Source organism: Amborella trichopoda, chromosome 8, assembly GCF_054954075.1.
Source record: "Amborella trichopoda isolate Santa Cruz 75 chromosome 8, AtrichopodaSantaCruz75HAP2 v2.0, whole genome shotgun sequence".
Classification (NCBI taxonomy): Eukaryota; Viridiplantae; Streptophyta; class Magnoliopsida; order Amborellales; family Amborellaceae; genus Amborella; species Amborella trichopoda.
In genome coordinates, this window is record NC_142343.1 from 6,650,493 (window position 1) to 6,671,914 (window position 21,422).

The following is a 21,422-nucleotide window of genomic DNA, read 5'->3' on the forward strand; positions in this document are numbered from 1 at the left end:
CGAGTTCAAGAAACCAGCACAAGATTGAGGATATGGTAGTCTATTCACAAAACATTAGGTGAAGCTAATGCATTATTCTTCATAGATGAGATGGCTTGTACGAGTGAAGGTAATGCTTTTTTTTTTTGTTTATATCTTTGAATATAACTTGGTTTGTATGAATGACAGACCCCCATTCTCTTTATTTACCCGCAATTTTGGATCTCATAAGGTTCGTCTTCAATTGTATTTTTGTTCTCATCAATTGCTCTCCCACCGTCCAGAAAAGCCACCAAGACTCCCAGACCCTTAATGTACCAATGGCGACATCTCATCTATAACCAAAACTTAAATTTAAAAGAGAAGACACCCCATAATGTCTCTTAGAGGTCCCTGTTAAAATGTTAACTACTGCAACTCTCACTCTCAATAGATCTCCGACCCTAAATACGTACATATTTAATACATATGTACATATATAAAATACATAACATAAAATTGTAATTTTTCTTCAAATAATCCCTTTAAAACAATTTATCACTTTTTATTACATAAAATATATTTTATCTTTCATACAATTTTTTTTTTCTACCATTGGGTTGACAAATGCACTGCAGAAACCCCAATAACCATGTTGGCGTACATGTAACCTTCTTCTCATATTCCCTAATCTTATAGACCGAATGTTAGGCCTACAAGTAGATTCACAATTAACTATTATATTGAAAGTAGATTGAGAGGGAGAACTAGAGTGCTCTAATATATTGTTCATCATCATTATCATCCGAGCCTAATATATTGCCATTAAGAACCAAAAAAAAATCAAAAAATGATAACATTACATGTAATGTATCCAAATACATGTATCTCTTTAATCTATTGAAAAGGTCAGACCCTCCATATCTCTACTACTCTTATCTTTGAAATACGTATGAAAAATTTGAATGGGTACAATCATGATAATTTTTCTTTTTGGATAATTACAATTATAAGCAAATCAAATATATACTATCACTGATTCACTTCATAAACTCAAAAATTGAACATACTGATTTTTATCTCTAATAATTTTGAGGCAAAGGGTTAAGTTTCCAAGAACTTACCAGGGTAACAGAACATCCTTAACTTCAAACGCTAAAATGAATATTTCATAAACTCAATTACTTCTTTAAAAGATTAAATGCTGTTTGACTCACTCCTTAACCACACATTTGAAGATGCAGGGCCGAGACATGCCTAGTTAGCTGGTTGGCCAGTTCTCTACTCTGCTCTGTAGTATCCTGCTCAAAAAAAATTAAACAACCAAGAAAGATATGCCATGTACAGATGCTGAAACAAAAATTTGTTTAGGCAAATTAACAGTACAGGTAAACCAGGGACTCACCTTCTGGATCACATAATTCCCAAACACATCTGTCATTGATGGCAGAGCTTGAGGAATAATTTCTTGGAAAACCGTATTTTTCTCCAGTTGTGGTTGTTTCAAGTTTTTTGTTGAATGGACCAACCCCCACACTGATCTGCACTACTCAAGAGGACAATTTTTTTTTTTCTGGAAGTTTAAAAAGAACAAAGAGAAAATAAAATACACCGCCAAATCTTGGGAATAATTGATGGAAGACCATTAACTGCTTGGTTATTTCCATGCGATACATACAGTGTGTTAATGACTAGTGCCTGAAGACCAATGACTGCTTGGATCCCAGTCCTAAGTCCGTCTGGCAAATCATTATTCCCTCAAAAATGATTCTGAATTCAAACCAGCAACAATTGCCAAAAGAGTCCAATTAAATACCTGTCAAAGAGGCAGCTGCAGCAATGTTATCAAGGAGGGGACATATTATTGGAACCAAGATGGTTGCTCATCATTAAGAGGTTCTCAGAAAACCACTCAAACCATAAATTGCAAATGCTGCATTTGAAGCTTCCATATTCAGATAGAAATAGCCAAATCTCATGAACGAGAAACAACTCATGCGGAGGCTGCTTTCAAATATGAATTATTGGAGGAAGTAGTTTGTTTAGGCAGATCAGCATCAGAAGTTAGTCAAATCTTATTTAAATTAAATCTAGCTCCATTGCTTCTACACAGATCACTACATGATGGTTTACATACCCAATTGGGAAATGCCTAGGTTAATCAAAGAGAAATTTCTCCTGGATTTCATTTTGGAGCTGTGATTGCAAGTGTTTGGTTTGGTCTATCACTCTGTCCTCAACAAGTTTATTCCTGTGAACGCATTTGCCAGATCTGTGGAGTCAGTTATACCTGGTAGAACACCATTGAATTGTCTTATCTAAGTGTTAAGTTTTCATCCTCAGATGGAAAGCAGGGTCTAGGAGACCTCATTACATGATGAGAAACAGGAATTGTGCTCCTTGGGGGAGACTGATAAGAGAAACAAAACCGTGAGATGAGTTATGAACCCCAGATAGACCTTGCATAGCTGCTGAACCAGATGTAGACTGTTCTTGTGATACAAATGGGCATATTCGGAGTGCATTGAATTCACACCTTTATCAAAGGCATTGTAGCTTGCTGGAAGAGATAGGTGACCAGAGATTGGAGTCAGATGGCCCACATCCTCCTGCCGGAGAAAAAGGATCATGATCTTGATTAAATTTCATGACAAAAAATCATTGTAACCAGACTTTACAATATTCCGACCGAAAAAAAAAAAGCGAAGCTAATCACCTCTTATCCACAGGATGCTACAATGCATTATGGTATCCTTGAAATGATTGCTATGGCATTGGCACGGACAGCACATAAAAAATGATACGGCAAGGGCACTGCTATTGCAATCAACAGATCTCTGTGTATGGCATGCTAGGACGGATTCTAAATCACCTTTTATTTTCAAATAACATTTGGCCTTTACAGCAGAGACAATACAAGCAAAAAGAACCAAGTTCCCCTTAATTTTTACAAAGTATAATTGAATAACAGGTATCTAAATTAAATGATCAAGGCACTCTCTCACAAAAATTTTCAGGGCTTCTGGTTGTATCCTTTTGTCTGGAGTGTGTGGGCATGTGTGTATATAGTAATTTATAAAACCGCTCTTTCAAAAACCATGTTAGGAGCATTTGTATGCCATGCCCCAAGATTTGCACCTACACACTAACTTCATTTCAAAGCTATATTTAAAAAACAACATTTCAAAAATGCTCCCTTAAATTAAATTTTTTGAACTCAATGACCACAGGTGATCCATCACGGGACCGTTAGTTCTAGGCCTTTAAAATTTTTTATGCCAAACTTATTAGATGGCCTTATCATCATCAGATGAACAACGAACAATGAAAAAAACAAACTTTATTTTGAGTCCTTAAAGGCCTATATATATATATATATATATATATATATATATGTTCCTCGCTAAATGGACTGCTAGCATTAATTGTTAGAGTGGGAAACATTTGGACCTTTTCTAGTTTGCAATTTCAATTTTCTTTCTTTTTTTTTTAGATTGATCCTTGGGGTTAACAGATTTGGCAAAATTTGGGGTACACAACTACCCATAACATAGTTTTTTGAAAGAGCTGTTTCATACATACCATGAAACTGTTCCCCCAAAAAAACACAAAAAACACATTTGTGTGTGCATGTGTGAAGTACCTTGAGTCACAGTAACAAACGGGTGCAGTTTGTATAGAGCCTAGGCTCTAAACAATCAAATTAGAGCCTACTTCAAATAGGGTTGAGAAATGTGGTTTCAATACTGGAAATCTTTGTGATACCCTTAAAATATATTTTCAACTTTATTTATAAAATTTAAAGCTTCAAAAATAGTGTAGATCGACAGATCTAAGAAAACTTGAAAATCTTGAAATTGATGGTCTGAAAATGCGTTACAAAATACACTATTTTCAAAACTTGAAATCCATTTTTTTCTCATGTCCATGCATCTTGATGTTGAGATGATCAATTTGAGAATATTTGAGCATCAAAACAACCTCTTGTAGTGAAATTTTTGAGATAGGCTCCAATTTGATGGTTTAGAGCCTCGGCTCCATATAAATTTTCCCATAACATAATATCATACCTTATTGTCCCTTTACTAAAACAAATAGACTCCAAATCCTTGTAATGATTTACTTCAATAGTTCATAAATCATAATATTTACAATAATTTTGCTTTTATCCCTATGGATTACCCATGTGCAGCACAGACCCAATACAACACCTGTTAGGAGGTGTGAGTTAGTTCAAGTGGAATGCTCAAAAAGGGCAAAGGTTAGGTCCAAAAGAACATGGCTGAAAGTAGTGAGCAAAGATATGGAGACTTATGGCTTCACTGAGGGAATGACCCTTGGTAGAGCAGAATGGCAGACTAGGATTAATAGAGCTGACCCAATTAGTTGGAAAAAGGCTCTGATATATATATATATATATATATATATATATATATATATATATATATATATTTGACCAAGATTCAACAATTTCATTAATGTGCTAAAAGGAAATTACATCGTTAGAAACAGTAAAGGAAGAGAGAGAAACATGGGTGAAGGAAACTGAAAGACTATCCACCGCATCCAAAATTTGCAACCAGAACGATGACATTCCCATGGTACCCTCTGCTCCTTCTTGCACCATCAAATAACATTTTGGGAGTCCCCTTCAATTAAACAATTAAGGCTTAAGTTCTTCCCAATGCAAGTTTGGACACCCCTTAATAAAGGGGCAAGTTCCGCACAATTAGCCATTGCAACACTAATTGGACCTGCATAAGAAAACACAACATTTCCAAAGCAATCTCTAAGAACTCCTCCAATACCTGCTGATCCCGGGTTTCCTATCAAGTTGCCATCAAAATTTAACTTAAAACTGCCAATCGGTGGGGCATACCATAAACATTTGGGGGTCTGCTAGGTCTAAAACCCAAAGAAAAAAGATTGGGCAGATTGACCATGACATCAACCTTAGAGATGCCCCACACATCCTTAGCCACCGACAAAGAAGACCAGATAGATAACTTGATAAGGTGAATTAGCTTGTCTACCGGCAGCCCCACACCCTCAAATGTCCTCATATTTCTCTCCTTCCAAACTTCCCATAGAATCAGACCTTTAGCAATCTTCCAAATCGTAACACCCACCTTAGATAGACAAGGGATACTAAATTGTGAAACTATCCCAATCACTTTCTGAGTAAAACCAACTTGTCCAATTAGCCAGTGCCAAATCTTTAAAGTATAGGGACAATATATTAAAAGATGATCAACTGCTTCACTCAAAGCAAACATATATTAGGCAGCACTTTCACCCGTTTTTGCAAGTTATCAATTGTTAAGATTTTATCTTGCGAGGCTAGCCAAATGAAAATTTGAACTTTATGTGGTATTGGCCACTTCCATATCTGCACAAATTTGGGTGACGACCATCTCCAACGATCATGAAAGAAGAGGTTATAGCATGATTTAACAGAGAATATACTGTCCCTTTCAATTTCCCATATCAAGAAATATTCTGCCCCCTGAGAAATATAAACTTTATCCAAAAGTTCCATCAATGTACACCATTGGGACAGTACGGTATTGTTCAGCCTTCTATACATAAGAGGCATATCCCACACCATTTGCTGACCTCTATTTTCAACTGCCTCACAAATTTTATGATAAGGAGATGTAATTACCTTAAAGAGGTCAAGGAAAGTAGCCTTCAGCGGGTAATCTCAGAGCCACTTGTGGTGCCAAAATAAAATTTGACTGCCACAACCCACATTCCATCTAAAGTAGCCCGAGACCATATTCCTACAATTGAAAATAGCCCTCCACATATAAGACACCTCCTTCCTTCTACTACCCCTTATCCACAGATTTTGCCTATCCATCCCATACTTCGTCCTCAGCACTTGGGTCCATAGGTGATCCTTTAGGTGAATGCTACACCACCACCATTTACAAAATAGGGCCTGGTTGAACCTCAACACTTTTCGTATACCCAAACCACCTTCACGCTTGGGTGTACAAACTCTATCCCATCTTAATAAATGGAACTTCCTTCTCTCACTGCTCGACCCCAAAGCAATCTCTCGTCATCTTCTCAATTCTCTTTGCAATCGAAGCTGGCATTTGTATTAAGGACATTTGATACACTGGCAGGTTCGCGAGGCACGATCTTAGCAAAGTCACCTTTCCCCCCAAAGCAAGGTATTTGTGTTTCCATAGATCTAACTTAACTTGAATTCTCTCGAGTACCCTATCCCATATAGCAATGGGGAATTTAGAGTATGAAATCGGAAGCCCCAAATAAGTAATAAAGAAATAATTCACTTGCACCCCATAACCATAGCGAACTCAGTCACAACACTGTCACTGCAGCTGACTCCTTCCATAGAAGACTAATGGAAATTAACCTTCAGGCCTAAAGTAACTTCACAGATCTCCAAAAATCTCTGGACATTTCTGATTTGTGTAACCTCAGCATAAACGAAAATTAAGGTATCATCAGCATACTGAAGGTGAGAAACTGAGATATCTAAGTTTGCAAATTGGAAACCCTCAAAAGCCCTTGCCCTCACCACCCTGCTTAACATAAGGCTAAAACATTCAGCATAAATCGTGAATAAGAAAGGAGATAGGGGGTCTCCTTGATGAAGGCCTCGGGTTGCATTAAAAAAGCCTATCGAACTACCTTTGAAAGTGATAGAGAAGTAAGCTGAAGATAGGCAACCAGATATCCACCTCCTCCACCGGTCTCCAAACCCCATCCGTTTTAAAATCTCTAACAGAATTCCCCATTCCACCTTATCATATGCCTTTTCCATGTCAAGCTTTAAAAGAATGTCATCCTTCTTGCTCAGGACTCGCGAATGGATACATTCTTGCGTCACCAGTACACAATCAATAATTTGGCGATCTTAAATAAAAGCTGACTGTGTAGTGGAAATAATAGTAGGAAAGACCACCTTTAGACGCTCAACAAGAATTTTGGCAATAATCTTATAAACACTTGTGAGAAGGTTAATAGGCCTGATGATATATATATATATATATATATATATATAAGCATTCTTGTCGAGAGTGGTGTGGGAATGGGAGTGGGTGACAATGCCCTGCCTAAAGTTCCATGCCTTAGAAGCCACTAGAATATATATGCATTATCTGTTCTATTTATATAATGTGTACCTAGGAACATATGCTCGGAAGTAGCCTTAGAATACACAAATACATGCATGCATACATATGTAGATGCATACATATGTACACACACCCATCATAAAATAAGGCGAAAAAGTTAAATATATATGATTGATTCATTTTAAATATTATATACAAATGCACAACAAATTTCATAGCAGGAAACACATAAAAAAAAGGAGATATTCTAGGGTTATGACCAAAAGTGGAACTTATCCCCTTTTTCATTTGTACATTTTTTTTATTCATTTTATCTTCCCCCCCCCCCAAAAAAAATAAAAATGTCAAATACAACCTAATTCAGTTTCTTGCTCACCAGTTCATTGTCGTGACACTCATTATTACATAGAATGTTATCTAATATTCATCATCTTCGTAAAATTTCTTGAGTTAAAATTCTCAGAGTTTAGACCTACAAATTGCTTGCATGTGTATTGATAGGCTTTTAGCTTTCGTCACGCTGCAGAACATACCGTTCGCTATAGGTGAGTATGAGATTCTAGCTCTCTGGCATCTCAGACACATGATTCATGAGATCTAGACCTCGCAAAGAGAAGAGATCCAACTCCAAGGGCCAAGGGCGTCACAATCTCTCATGGTATGAAACAATAGCCTAAGGTGATGGAGGATCATGTTTCCCCTTCCTGACTGCTGGAATGAGATTCTGGAGCTAGAACACCTGCTACCTTTAAAGCATCTCATAACTATGTATATAATGCCCATAAATGATAAGTAAGCAAGCACCTTGCTTTACAGAAAAATAATATTAGACCATATTATCCCTTTACCAAAACAAAGGGACTCTAAACTCATGCAACATACTTCAGGAGCTTCTAACTCATGCCTGGCTGCTAATCTCGCCTTTCTATTTAAATGGGATTCACAAAAAAAGGAAGGTGAGATAAGTAAGCAGCTGGGTATGCAAACACTGCTAGTTGAAGATCTGATTAAGGAGACGCCTTATCCTCGTACGTTACCAAATGGCCCATTCCAATTTCTTCAGTACAATACAGATGGCTTCACTGAGCATAAAACCTAGGAGCAAAAGAAAAGAGTCATTTCTCAGTTGAGTTAAGATGCCCAAGGGAACATAATAATGTCAATCACTCTCGATAAACTTCATAATAGACCTCCACGAAAGGTGATACAATAGTATGAGACTCATAATCGTTAGTGAAGGGCCCAATGAGACCATGGCTAGGGAAATGGCACTATCACCCTCAGGGTGCAGAAGGAGATATCTGGTAAGTGAGTACTAGTGGTAAGGATAGCCTTAACAAATTTGATAGCCGACTATTCAAAAAAACTGCTCATAAATAATGCCATCAAAACTGCCCGGACAGGATCCATTACTCACAAAAATAACTCAATCCAATAAATTCTTATGGATTACCAAAGGAGCCAAGGTTTTGAAGAAAACTAACTCAATATAGTCAATCAAACCGCCCGGACAGGACCCATTACTTACAAAAATAACTCAATCCAATCAATTCTTATGGATTACCAAAGGAGCCAAGGTTTCGAAGAAAACTAACTCAATATAGTCACTAGAGGACAAGAATCCTGAGAAAACACCTATAACCATTGAACGCCAATGCATGAAAATAGGTACTAATATGCTCTCTTTTTTTTTTTGGTAGTTCAGTAAGGAAAGGGTCCCCTAAATAGGTACCATTATTCCTAACAAGAAAACCCATAATGACTGAATTCCACCGCATTGCCCTAGGAAAGAGTGATCAGGATTCAGAACTACCATTTAGAAATTAGAACATTGGGAGCATCCTTGACTAATTCCCACAAAATTTAACAGCTCGACTGAAACGTTTTTTTCTGCGTGTGTAGGTGTGTGGGTGGGTGGGAGGAAAAGGAGGGGGGGTTGGACGGTTTTTTTCTGCGTGTGTGTGTGTGTGGGTGGGTGGGAGGAAAAGGAGGGGGGGTTGGACGGGGAATAACTTTAAAGGTCCATGCTTACATAAAAGCCCAGCAAATAAGAAAAAAATCCAAGCTTACATAAAGATTTCAGGGGGATAATATAAGCCAAATTAGAATCAAGATTCTCTAGTTAGCAAAGTAATTATAAATCAACATTACCGAACAATAAAATGCCCTTGTAGGAAGAAAAAACTATTGAAAATATTGAAACCGCAAACAACATTTGGATTATAAGTCACAAATTACAAGCTCGAATATGTTATGATCAGAAGCTATCTTAACATCTTCTGGTTTTCAGTTGAATCTCAGCTATTGATTACACATAATTGCTTTACATGATGAATCCTCTCCTTTTCTTTGATGTTACAACAATAATTATCCAAACTCGAGAGTTTCCACAAGTGCATGCAGTATGAATGATAATGACAAAACACATGCCTGCTTTGTCAAATGGTTTTTTTTCTTGCATAACAGGAGTCTCAAAAACTCTCTCAGTGTGAACAATGTTGATGGAGCAATTAACCAGCCTGGGTGAATTACTTAAAGCCCTGAATTTTATTTAGCCAAAGAAAGGCTAATTTTCTAGTGAAGAAATAATTCTTGCAATTGAGATGCAATATCAGCCAATACATTCAATCAAAACAGAATGCGACAAGCATTTAAGCAATAAGAGGATATTCAAATCCTTTCAACCCAACCATTGCAAATATAAGATGGTTAATCCCATACGAGCTAACTCACCCGCTATCATAATTTTATAGATGAACATACACATTACAGATGATCATCAATTATTTGATATACATAGGATTACAAAGAATCGGGTGAACCTTTCTCATGAGCGATTACATGCCGCTACAATCCCAACCATAATTCTAATTACACCAAGAAGCCTCATCTTCTCAGTGAAACCCAGTTAGCAAAATAGCCCATTTCTTCAACTTGCCTTCATTTATTGCTTGGACACATGGGGATACCCGACTATCGAATCAAACTTGTTCTGAGGCCCAAATGCACCATACCCATGATATCCCATATTACCATTTGTCATCGCCATGTGCCCATGGCCATGCCCCATATGTCCATGGGCATGATGCCCAGCCATTGGCATGGGTATCATGTATGGCATCGGGATAGGCATGAGCCCTTGAGGCTCCTCTCTAGCAAGGCTATGAGGAACAGGGGTCGAAGCAAACAGATGATCTGATGAAGAAGGCCCCTCACTTGAAAGACCCTGCATTCTCTTGAGGTAAAGCCTGTATTTTTGAAGGTGGCTGGCAACATTCTCTCTTGTTAACCCCTCTACATTCATAAGCTGCATGATGGTTTTTGGCACCGCATTCTTGATACCCAAATGAGCTACAACATCAACAAAGCGTTTATGAAGTTGTGGAGTCCAAACCAGCCTTGGGCGCTTTAGGGTTCGAGCCGATTGCTCATCAACTGGATCAGGTCTGCTCGAGTCCATTATCTCATCAGTAGCCTCACGGTCCGAGAACTTGCGGGCCCTTGATTCAGTCGCTGGCTCGGTGGGCTCGTGTTCTTGTTGGAGAGAGAAAGAGGGGAGGGATTTGAGATTGGTAGGGAGCGCCTGGCGCCTGAGTGTGGAAACTGTGTTTTGTGATGCACGGTTCACATCAAGCATGCTCCGACATGCCTCGGGGCTTATGCTGAAAGCTGATGCAAGCTCAGGAGGGATGAGGACCTGAGATAATGGAGTCAAGTCTTCAGCTCTGGGCAACCCCAACTCCCACTCCATTACATGGTCTTCTTCTGATGAAGGTTGGTAGTCTATGCTTTGCTCTTCCTCCCCCATGGCTGAAATCCCAGAAAGCTTAATTTAACTGATCAAGTTTGAATCGAAGCTAGAGTTTTAAGCCCCTCAATTCTGATCCAGAATGAATTGAAAGGGTTTGAGCTTATTCTACGGGGAGAAAACCTGGCAAATCTTATTTCTCACACGATTTGAAATCAAATTCGAATTTTGAATTGAGCCAGGGTTTTGAGCTTTTCAACTACCAGGGAGAAGGACCCAACCCCAATTACGTTTGTTAGAAGAAAAGAGTTTCAGAGGCTTGAATTGAGCTCAGGTGATTAGATGGGGGTTAAATCACGACCTAACATTACGAAACCCAATTCTGATCCATCACAAATCAACCTATCATTTTGTTATTTCGATCACACAGGGAATAGGAACAGGTGTGCCCTAAACCATATTTCTAATTTCGATCATCTCTGGTCTGGAAGGAGTTTCAGAATAAAAAATAAACTGGGTTAGGTGTCCATCACCTGAGCACATGGCCCCCAAACCGTATCCTTCGGTTCTCTGTTTCTCAGATTCTCAAATGTGGGCGCTAGGATTTACAGAGAACAAAGTTGGGAGATACTAGGTTTTCTAATTACAGAGGTTCAAGAGTACAGACGAACCCTAACCCTAATTATATCTACAGGTGCTAAAAAAGTAGTGGAGAGCGAATTCGCGAGATTCTATGGGCTTCTGGTTACAAAGACTTTGACCACTAACCCTAACGCTAACTAATGTTGGGTTTCAGAGACACAGAGAGAGATGCCTGAAAAAAACCGGCGAAGATATTTGGAGGAGAGAGAGAGAGAGGGACAGAGAAAATATCTACGAAGATATTCGTGGCTTTAATTAAATTAGTGATGATTGATACAGCCACCCATATTCTTTAGTAAAACAACGCTAATCAGTAAAGACAAAATTTAAATCAAAGGGATGAAACACTAAAACGTTAGGTGGCGATATCAGTTTGCAGAATAAAAAAATAGAGAAGGAGGGACGAGTTGGGGATTTGGAAAATGTGGGAGGGGAAGGCGGTTGTTGGGGTCGGGAAAAGCGCACGTCTGATGCATATCCAAAGCGGCAAAGGGGGGCTTACGTGGACGCCTTGCCCCGATATTTTGGCCTCACTTTTATACGCTTTTTCGCTTTTCCTTTATTTATTGTTCATTTATAAATAATCCATTATTTATATTATGCGGGAAAAGGACACCGCCACACTTGCGGTGGGTTCTGGAGAGAGAGGGGGAACAGTTCAACAAAAAAGTAAGAGAGAGGAAGAGAGTCGTAGTGGGGTTTCTACGTTGTAGAGAGAGAAAGAGGAGAGAGAGAGCGAGTTTGTGGGGAAACGAAATTGTGTATTAATATCGAGACTCGGAGAGGCGTTACGGCTTGTAAATGGCCACGACTCACCAGTGTTTGAGAAAGAGGGTGGGACACTGCCAGAAGAGCATTGGGTGAATTTAAGGGTAATTAATGTAAATATTTTTTGAAGAGATATATAAAGTTATTTTAAGAGTACTTAATGTAAATATATTTTTTAAGAGATATATAAAGTATAAAAAAAGTATATAACGAGATCATTTTTATGTGGTTCATCATTAATCTTGACCATTAAATGTGAAATTCTATAACCAAATTTAATTTTTAAATTAAAGTTTTTTTAAACTTTGTGACAACTCAAGCTAGCGAATTTTACTTCAATTGTAAGTAATTGTGACCTCTTTGATCCTTGTATCAAAGATAAATGATCTCATGATATACAATCTCATAAAAGTTTTTTGAAATTTATTAATTTATGATTTTTTTTTCTAAAATATCTCTTTTTGTTCGTCACTCTTAAGTATGATATTTATGAGAGGCATATCCTCAACATAGTCCAATAGTACTCAATTTATTTTTGGGATTAATTTTAATGCAGTTAGTTATTCTAATAAACAAATGTGTTTTTGGGCTTAATTTTTAACCTAATTGGGTACTTTGAGCACCAAAGGTGTTTGAGTTTGTAAATATATAATTTTTGGAAATTTGTTTTAGTGTTAACACTAATTTCATTGAAAAAAATGAGAAAATACTTAAAGAAAAAAAAAACATTGAGAAAATGAGAAAGTACATAGAAAAAAAAAAAAAAAGGAAAGAGAAAAAGGAAGGGGAAGATGTAGAAATGGAAAGTGAAGAGATAGAAGAGGGCTTAAGACGACCCTAATTTCGCAATAGAGTCAGCAGCATCGCCATTTCTGTATCTATTGATGTAACAAAAAAGAATTTTTTTGACAAATAATGCAAAAGAAATTTAATCCATAATGAAAGTCCATTTGCCAAGGAGTTGAGAGAACAATTTGATAACATTTGCTGAGTCTCTTTCAATAAGAATGTGCTTGTGACCTCTTGTGCCTGATGACACCCTCTTTGACCGCCTTCATTTCCGCGTCATTGATGTAACAAAAAGTTAAGGCCCCCAAAATTGTACTTATAACTATCGAAATTGATAGTTATGAGTACCAAAATTTTTGGTACTTACGAGTTTTGAAATTGTATACATAGGCTCGATTTGGTTTCAGTGAAATTGAAGAACATACGATATCATGCCATAAATCATCGGCGATTCCATGTCGTAAATCGCCGGCGATTCCATACCGTAAAATACATTTGATGTGGGATTATGTAAAGGTATTAACTTGAAACATTAATATATTATATATTTTGTTTGCGTTTTTAATATTACTAGGTAAAGAAAGTTCTTATTAAAAAATAATAATACAACAAGTATTTTTGTCATAAGAAAAAAATTAAAGGTTTTTTTATCAATTTCGCCTTTTGTCAAAAAATTTTCTTATCAAAAAAATGAAAGGTCTTTTTATCAATTTTGCTTTTTGTCAAATTTTTTTATTATCAATAAAATAAAAAATTTCTTATAAAAAAATTAAAGGTTCTTATCAATTACTTTCCTTGTCAAATTTCTTTTTTTTGTGAAAAAAAATAAAAGGTTTTTATCAAAAAAATAAAAATTAATAAAAAGATATTGTCAAAAAAAAAATTCTAATAAAGAAAAATAATACAACAAGTATTTTTTATCAAAAAAAAAGGTTCTTGCTATAAACAAAAAAAAATTGTAATACGACAAACATTTCTTGTAAAAAAATAAAAGGTTTTTGTCAAAAAAACTAAAATGTTCTTATAAAAAAATCATTCTTTATTATAGTCTATGTATGATTATATACTTTATCCATAATAGTTCTATGATTTTTATTTTGTGTGATGTAATTTAATGGTTAAAATAAGTTCATACAGATAAAAAATATCTCAATATTCACATATTGATGAAAAAAATGAAAATTAATAATATAGTACCCTGATTTCTTATTGGATTCCTAAAAAACAACATTTATAATAATTTTTTTATATTTTTTTACAGCTTAATCCAACCGATTCTCGATCCGGATCGTCGATTCGCCGATCCGGATGGATTTTTGAAATACTCGATCCAGGTCACCGATCTGCTTTTTAAACCACTGATCTAAAATAAAGACATAACGAGGCTATGTTTTGTTTAAAAAAATTTACATACATATCTAGTAAAAGATGTGCACCATATGTTGCAAAATTTGGGCCTTACTAAATTGAGTTTCTACTTTTTCTGTCTTTTTTATTCTCATTTTACTTCAGTTTGAAAATACATTTCAACTGCTCAATCTACAAAAAAAAAAAATTGGATTTTATTTCGAACTACTCAAGCCACAAAAAGAATTGATGTATTTAGGGCAGGTTATATATTGGACTTTCGAACCACCTGACTCTTAGTTATTTTTAGTTTTCTTTTTCTTTTGTATTTTAGGTCATTCAAAAGTTACATTTTTTGAACCACCCAAGCACATCAATTTTCTTGCGTTTTGAATCATGCGGCATCAAAATGTATGTTTGGGTTTCAATGTTGAACTTTCAAACCACTCAAATATATCATTTTTTTTTTCAAGTACATGCAGTTTGAAAATCGTACTTTGAACAAAAGGTCAAATGAAAAAAAAAAAAAGCAAAAAAATAGCATCTCAATGTAATATGTTCCAAAGTTTGGACCGTATATGATCATACCGCACTTTTTTTTTTTTTTCAAGTGTTGTCAAACGTCAACTTTTTTCCCCTCCTCGCAAAAACTTATCTTCTGTTTAACTCAAATAATATGGTTTTCTGAAAAGAAATTTGAAAAAGGCATTCCTTTTAAAACATACCTTCCAAAAAGAAAGGTGTTTTCAAAAAACCGTTGTTTTAAATATAGTACTGCAAACCATGCTCTAATCTTCTCTTGTTCCAAGGAAATTTATAGTACTTTTTTTATATTTTTGAAATTAAAAACTAATATGTATATTTACATTTTGTGAAAGCTTTTTATTTTTCCCCTACTATATAGAAGATATATACCCCTCGCATCAAGCCGTCCAATGTAGATAAAGTGAGCTACTGACCATTTGATCTAGATCCGTCACCTCAAAGTATTTTATGTTAATTTTTGTATACAAATTATATGAATATAAAATTTGGTGTGTACCATCATCTCAATGGGACGACCTAAAAATAATATTTAAAAATATTTTTGACAAAATAAAATAATCAAAATACTCTTGAAACTTTTATGGGCATTTTGGTTATTTTATTTTATTGGGAATATTATTTTTATACATTTTACAGGTTCAAGTCTTAAAAGAGGCGTGGGCGCCCAAATTTTTGTGTCAAAATGTTTTGCAGAAAAAAATTAAAAATAAAATGGTGTAGAGGCGTGACATTGGATTGGGGCCATCTCAACCGTCTATTTATAATGGACGGTTGGATAGAAGGAAGTATATAAGTTTTATACGATATGGAAAGTATAGAAAGCTTGCCATTATATTTTATACTCAAACCCTACTTTTTGTGATCGTAAAGTGTATTTTAATTTTAATCTTTTTTTCTAAATATCTGATTCAGCTCAAACTAGATAAGCCTATATTTTTTACCATCATACAACATAAAAAATATTTTAAAAATAATTCAAAAATAATAAATAACCAAAGTACCCTTACAATATTCACGGATATTTTACTAATTTTTTTATTTTAACTTATATTTAAAATATTTTTTATAGGTGTGTGACGGTGAAAAGTATGACATACCAAATCTGAGCTCAATCCGATAAATTGATAAAAAGTTGAAATTAAAATACATTTTATTCCTTCAAAAGTAGGATTTTAGTGTAAAATGTAAAATATACATGAGTATTTTTAATTTAAAAAATAAAATAATATTTTTCCGTAAATTTCCCTGTGTTCTAACTAATCCTCTACTATTAAAAGAATAAAAAAAAAGTTGTTGAGGCCTTGTGTACTTCAATTTAGTCTCCCTTTTTTTCTCTTTATTCCAAATAAAATGAAGAAATAGAAAATATGATTTGGATGAATGCCTAGAAAATATGTTGAGTTAGGGAAAAGTGCATACATGAAGTATCAATTACACAGACACTCTAGTCCCGAGAAAAATCAATAAAATCAACAAAACCTCAACATAATCACGGTCGGATTCAATACAGGTGTGTCCAAAAAACTTTTAGTCTTACTTAAATTTCTGTAGGAAATAAATCAAGTTTCGAAGCTTATCTAGCAACATAAAATGCTCCTTTTGTATAGCAATTAAAACAGGCTGTAGAGGCTAAACAAAGTGACATAAGATGTTGAGACTTGGAGGCACGGGACAAATTTGCTTTTCTTCGGATTTGAGGCATAAACTAAAAAGAAGTGAAGTATAGTGTTGTCGCTTCAGTAAGATTCAAGTTGCTTTGGGCTGCTTCGGTTAGATTCAGGTCTGTTTCAGGTATGCTTCGACAAGCAAAGATATAGCTATATAAAAATATTTTTTTAAAAAAAAAATTCATTATTTGTATATATTTTTATATATCAATATCCTATTTATTTATATTAAATTAAAAAAAAATTAAAATCTTCCTATGAATCGACCAAAACACCAAATTACTTTATTTTTTTCACCAAACTAAAGAAGACCATATCAACTGAGTGAGCGAGTGAGAAGATGTAAAGAAAGCCCTTGGTTTTTGTTTGATTATGAAAACCACTTCAAAATCCGAAACATGAGTGATGACTATCATGTGGACCACGTGCTAAAGACTAAGTGAATTAATTAAGGAGGAAGAAATATGGCGCAACATGACAAAAGACTAAAAAGAAGGTTCAGTATCTGTGGCCCCTGAGTACCACTCAATGTAAAGTGGTTGTGCAGAAAAGAAATGGAGGTAGAAAAGGAATGTTTATTTAAAAAAATATATATATATTAAATAACATGAAGTTCATAAGCGCTTAGTGTTTGCCAAAAAAAATACATCTCATTTGGATCTACCATCAAATCACAGTTAACTATTTCCAATAAAACCATTTGCCTTGGTAAAAGGATTTCCTACATGAGCACAACATGAGCAGTGAAATGTAGATGAAATAAAACTGATTAGAGTTTTTTTTTTTTTTTGGAAAAGTTTATATAAAGCCGAGGCTCTAAACAATCAAATTAGAGCCTATCTCAAAACTTTCACTAGAAAAGGTTGTTTTGAAGCCTAAATTTCGTCAAATTGATCATCTCGACATGAAGATGAATGGACATGAGAAAAAAATAGATTTCAAGATTTGGAAATGGTGTATTTTGTAATGCATTTTTGAACCGTCAATTTTCAAGATTTTCAAGTTTTCATAGATCTATCGATCTACACTTCTTTTGAAGCTTTAGATTTTATAAATAAAGATGAAAATGTATTTTAAGGCTATCACAAATATTTCTAGTATTACAACTACATTTTTCGAAACGATTTGATGATAGGCTCTAATTTGATTATTTAGAGCTCGCTTTTAGGGACAAGTTTATATAGAGCCGATGCTCTAAACAATCAAATTAGAGCCTATCTCAAAATTTTCACTAGAAGAGGTTGTTTTAATTCCCAAATATCGTCAAATTGATCATCTCGACATCACGATGCATGGACATGAGAAAAAATGGATTTCAATTTTTGGAAATAATGCATTTTGTAACACAATTTTTTACGGTCAATTTTCAAGTTTTCATAGATCTGTCGATCTACACTATTTTTAAAGCTTTAAAATTTATAAATAAAGATAAAAATATATTTTAAGGCTATCACAAAAATTTCCAATATTAAAACCACATATTTCGATACTATTTGAAGGTAGGCTCTAATTTGATTGTTTAGAGCCTAGGCTCCATACAAACCGCACCCTATTTTTTGTGAGGATTAATTGTATTGAAAGACGAATCAATGGTTATGAATGCATCCAGACAAGCCCTAAGGCTCACAAAAGTGTCATGCCGTCTTCCTCGGGGAAAGGGAGAGAGAGAGAGAATTATAGATTGTTTTTTATCAGGATTATTTTTATTGAAACACTAATCAATGGTTACGAATGCACCCAAACAAGCCCTAAGCCTCACAAAAGTGTCATGCCGTCTTCGTGGGGAGAGAGAGAGGTAGGTGTTTTGAATTGTTTTTATTTGTATAATGTGCAGTGAATGTCAATTTATTTGTCTCCTTCAACGTTTCTCGACGAACTTATTTGTCCATTTTGGACTCACATGGATGGCCTCTCCACATTTAGAAAAGCCCCCTTTGTTTGGCTTTGTTTTAAAATACACGCACGTCATTTTGGTAGAGGGATAAGGTTGCACCAACAAAATTGTCTAATTATTGTAGCTATTTTATGCTTGTATGAGAGGGATAGCCGCATGTCGATAGCGTTAGCTTTGGCGGCAGTATTGTCGAACTTCATGAAGAGATCTCTAATTTCATTCTCACCAAAAGGTAGGAGCTTAAATCCGCACTGACTTTATCACTTTAGAAAATGGGTTAGGTATTAGTGGTAGCACTTTCTAGTTACACCACGTTGCGGTTTTCAATCCTAACCGGGTACCACCTGTCTTTCCCATTGAATTACACAATAAAAAATATGAGCTGGGTCGTAGTGTCTTTCCCATTGAATTATACAAAAAAAAAATAGGAGTTGAATCGTAGTGGTAGCACCTCCATACCCATTGAATTACACAAAAAAACCATACCCATTGAATTACACAAAAAAACCATACCCATTGAATTACACAAAAAAATATATAAAAAAAATAGGAGCTGAGTCGTAGTGGTAGCACCTCTATACCTAGGAGCGCATAACTGCATTTGTATCCCGAGGCATCCATAATTTTCGTCTCTAAAGAAAAGGTCAAAATTAAAAGTTTGTTTCAAATAATTATCATTTTTAGTTTTCAATTTTCTTTTGAAAAAATTTTGTATAGAACTCTAATTCCTCGTATTATTTGATAGTAGACCCTCTTTCCTTTTTTTTTTGAAACGGCATAAGAAAACCTCTAAAGATTTCACCGTACCCTCTCATCTCTTATCTCCCTATTTTTTATCATAAAAATTAACCTTAACCAATATTTTTATATTATTTCAACCTAAAAACTTTTTTAATGGGTGGAAAGAAAAAAAGAGTGTTAAAAAAGTTTTTGAGAAGAAATGGTATAAAAGATTTATTGAGTTAATTTTTATAGTAAAAAATTCAATAAAAGAGTAAGATAAAAGATGAAGGAGTACAAATCAATAAAAGAGGGAGATATGATACGAGGGGTACAGTAAAATCTTTAGAAATTTTTTTATGTCGTTTGAAAGAAAAACAAAAAGATGATCTATTATAGAATAATATGAAAAATTAAAGTTCAATACAAAATTTTTTTTTTTGTTTTTATATATTCACGATCTCCGTATTAAGATATATATATACTTAAAAAATTATATTCAAAATAAATCATAAATAAGGTACACGTATTTACATGAGTCCTAAGACACATGACAACCGTGTCCGTTAAAATTTCAAGGAGGTTTATCAAAATGTTGATTGGAAACTGTGGGACAAACTCTTTTTAGGCATCTTTAATAGGGGTGAGTAATTCCTTGAGCCAGCTGTATGTCATGATGGGAAGTGCCACCGACTTAAAGAAATTAATATAAAAATGTCATTGATTTGATACATCCTTTGGAAACTTGTGTTGATGCCAACATTAGACTTCTTTCCAGCTCAGAATTTCATTTAGAAATTATTGCATAAAACTTGATAAACTTAGGAAATAATATAGATGTGGAAAGCTTAACATTGTTGGGTTGGGTCTAAAAAAAGGATTTTTTATATGAGGAGATTAGAATTATTTTTAGCTATTGAAAGTAAAAGTCAACACATGAAAGTGTATTACAACGTTTGGAAAATTTTATTTTGAATTTTGTTGGTAAATACTGACTAATTCTCAATTGTGACCTTTTTATATAAAAAATAAATGATTTTTTTAATTATTTTTTTTTAAAAACATAAGAAATTTTTGCTAGACATATAAAAAACTCTCAAGTCATTTGAATATGAAGAGGGAAAGGTTTCTATGCTGCCCCTCCTCCTACCATTCAGCCGTCCAATTTTGATTAAGAGAGCTATTCACTGTTTGATTTTAGATCCGACGTCTAAAAGTATTTTATTTTTAATTTTTTTAATAAAAATTGTATGAATATGAAATTTGGTACGTGTTATCTTCTCATTGGGGTGCACCTATAAATAATATTAAAAATAATTTTTCAATAAAAATATAATGATCAAAATACCCTTTGAACCTTTCAAGGGTATTTTGATCATTTTATTTTATTGAAAATATTTTTTTTATATTTTTCACTAGTGAGAGTTTCATAGAGGAATGGACGTGCAAAATTTCATGTCAAAATAGTTCGTAGAAAATAAAATAAAATAAAACAGTATAAAGAAGTGACATTGTGATTGGGGCAATCTTAGCCTTCCATTCATAATGGATGGTTGGATAAGAGGGAGGATAGAACTTCTATGCTACTGGGGAAGCATAGAAAGCTTGACAGCATAGAAAGCTTGCCCATATGAAAATGCTATCTCAAAAAAATCTATTTTTTGTGAAATATCCTTTTTATAGAAAAAAAAAATCTTTAAAAATAGGTTTTTGTAGCATCTCATGTACTATGGAGGATACATTTATGTAGATCATCAAGTCTGGTTTACTTTTTATTTTTCTTTATATATTGTTGTTGAAGAATAAATAGGAGTGTGGTTTTTATGATCCGTTAATTTTTAAGTATGAAAAAATTTTATATAAGGTTGAGCCCTAAACAATCAAATTAAGGCGTATCTAAAAAATTCACTAGAAGAGGTTGTTTCGATGTCGAAAAACCTTCAAATCAATCATCTCAACCTCGAAACATGAAAAAAAATTGGATTTCAAGTCTGGGAAACAATGCATCTTGTAATGCATTATTTTGGCTGTCAATTTTTAATATTTGTAAGTGTTTATAGATATGCTTGATCATCTAGGCCGTCAATTTTTAATATTAAGTGTTTACAAATCTGCTCTATCTACATTACTTTTGAAGCTTTAAATTTTATAATGAGATAATAAAATAATTTTTAAGATCATCACAAATATTTTTATTGCTAAAAAATCATCTTGTAGGTGCACCTTACTTT

General features: G+C 34.4%; 1 protein-coding gene across 3 annotated transcripts; it reads right to left on the reverse strand.

The window, feature by feature from the left end:
* Nucleotides 1-798: 798 nt before the first annotated feature.
* On the reverse strand, nucleotides 799-11,962 carry LOC18436206 (transcription factor PCL1). 3 transcript variants are annotated; one of them, XM_088845669.1, is made up of 4 exons: nucleotides 9,893-11,962; nucleotides 1,637-1,774; nucleotides 1,364-1,531; nucleotides 799-1,259 (listed from the first exon to the last, which is right to left on the reverse strand). In XM_088845669.1, exon 1 carries the CDS (start codon nucleotides 10,876-10,878, stop codon nucleotides 10,015-10,017), a length of 864 nt encoding a protein of 287 aa, XP_088701795.1. In that variant the 5' UTR covers nucleotides 10,879-11,962; the 3' UTR covers nucleotides 799-1,259; nucleotides 1,364-1,531; nucleotides 1,637-1,774; nucleotides 9,893-10,014. The 3 variants fall into 3 exon arrangements, with proteins under 3 accessions (XP_088701795.1, XP_006846291.1, XP_088701796.1); XM_006846228.4 differs by having other exon boundaries at nucleotides 1,364-2,567; XM_088845670.1 differs by lacking the exons at nucleotides 799-1,259; nucleotides 1,364-1,531; nucleotides 1,637-1,774 and adding an exon at nucleotides 7,302-8,165.
* Nucleotides 11,963-21,422: the final 9,460 nt, after the last annotated feature.

Excerpts from the sequence above, each read along its gene's own strand:
- LOC18436206 (XM_088845669.1), bottom strand. The coding sequence starts at position 10,878 with ATGGGGGAGGAAGAGCAAAGCATAGACTACCAACCTTCATCAGAAGAA.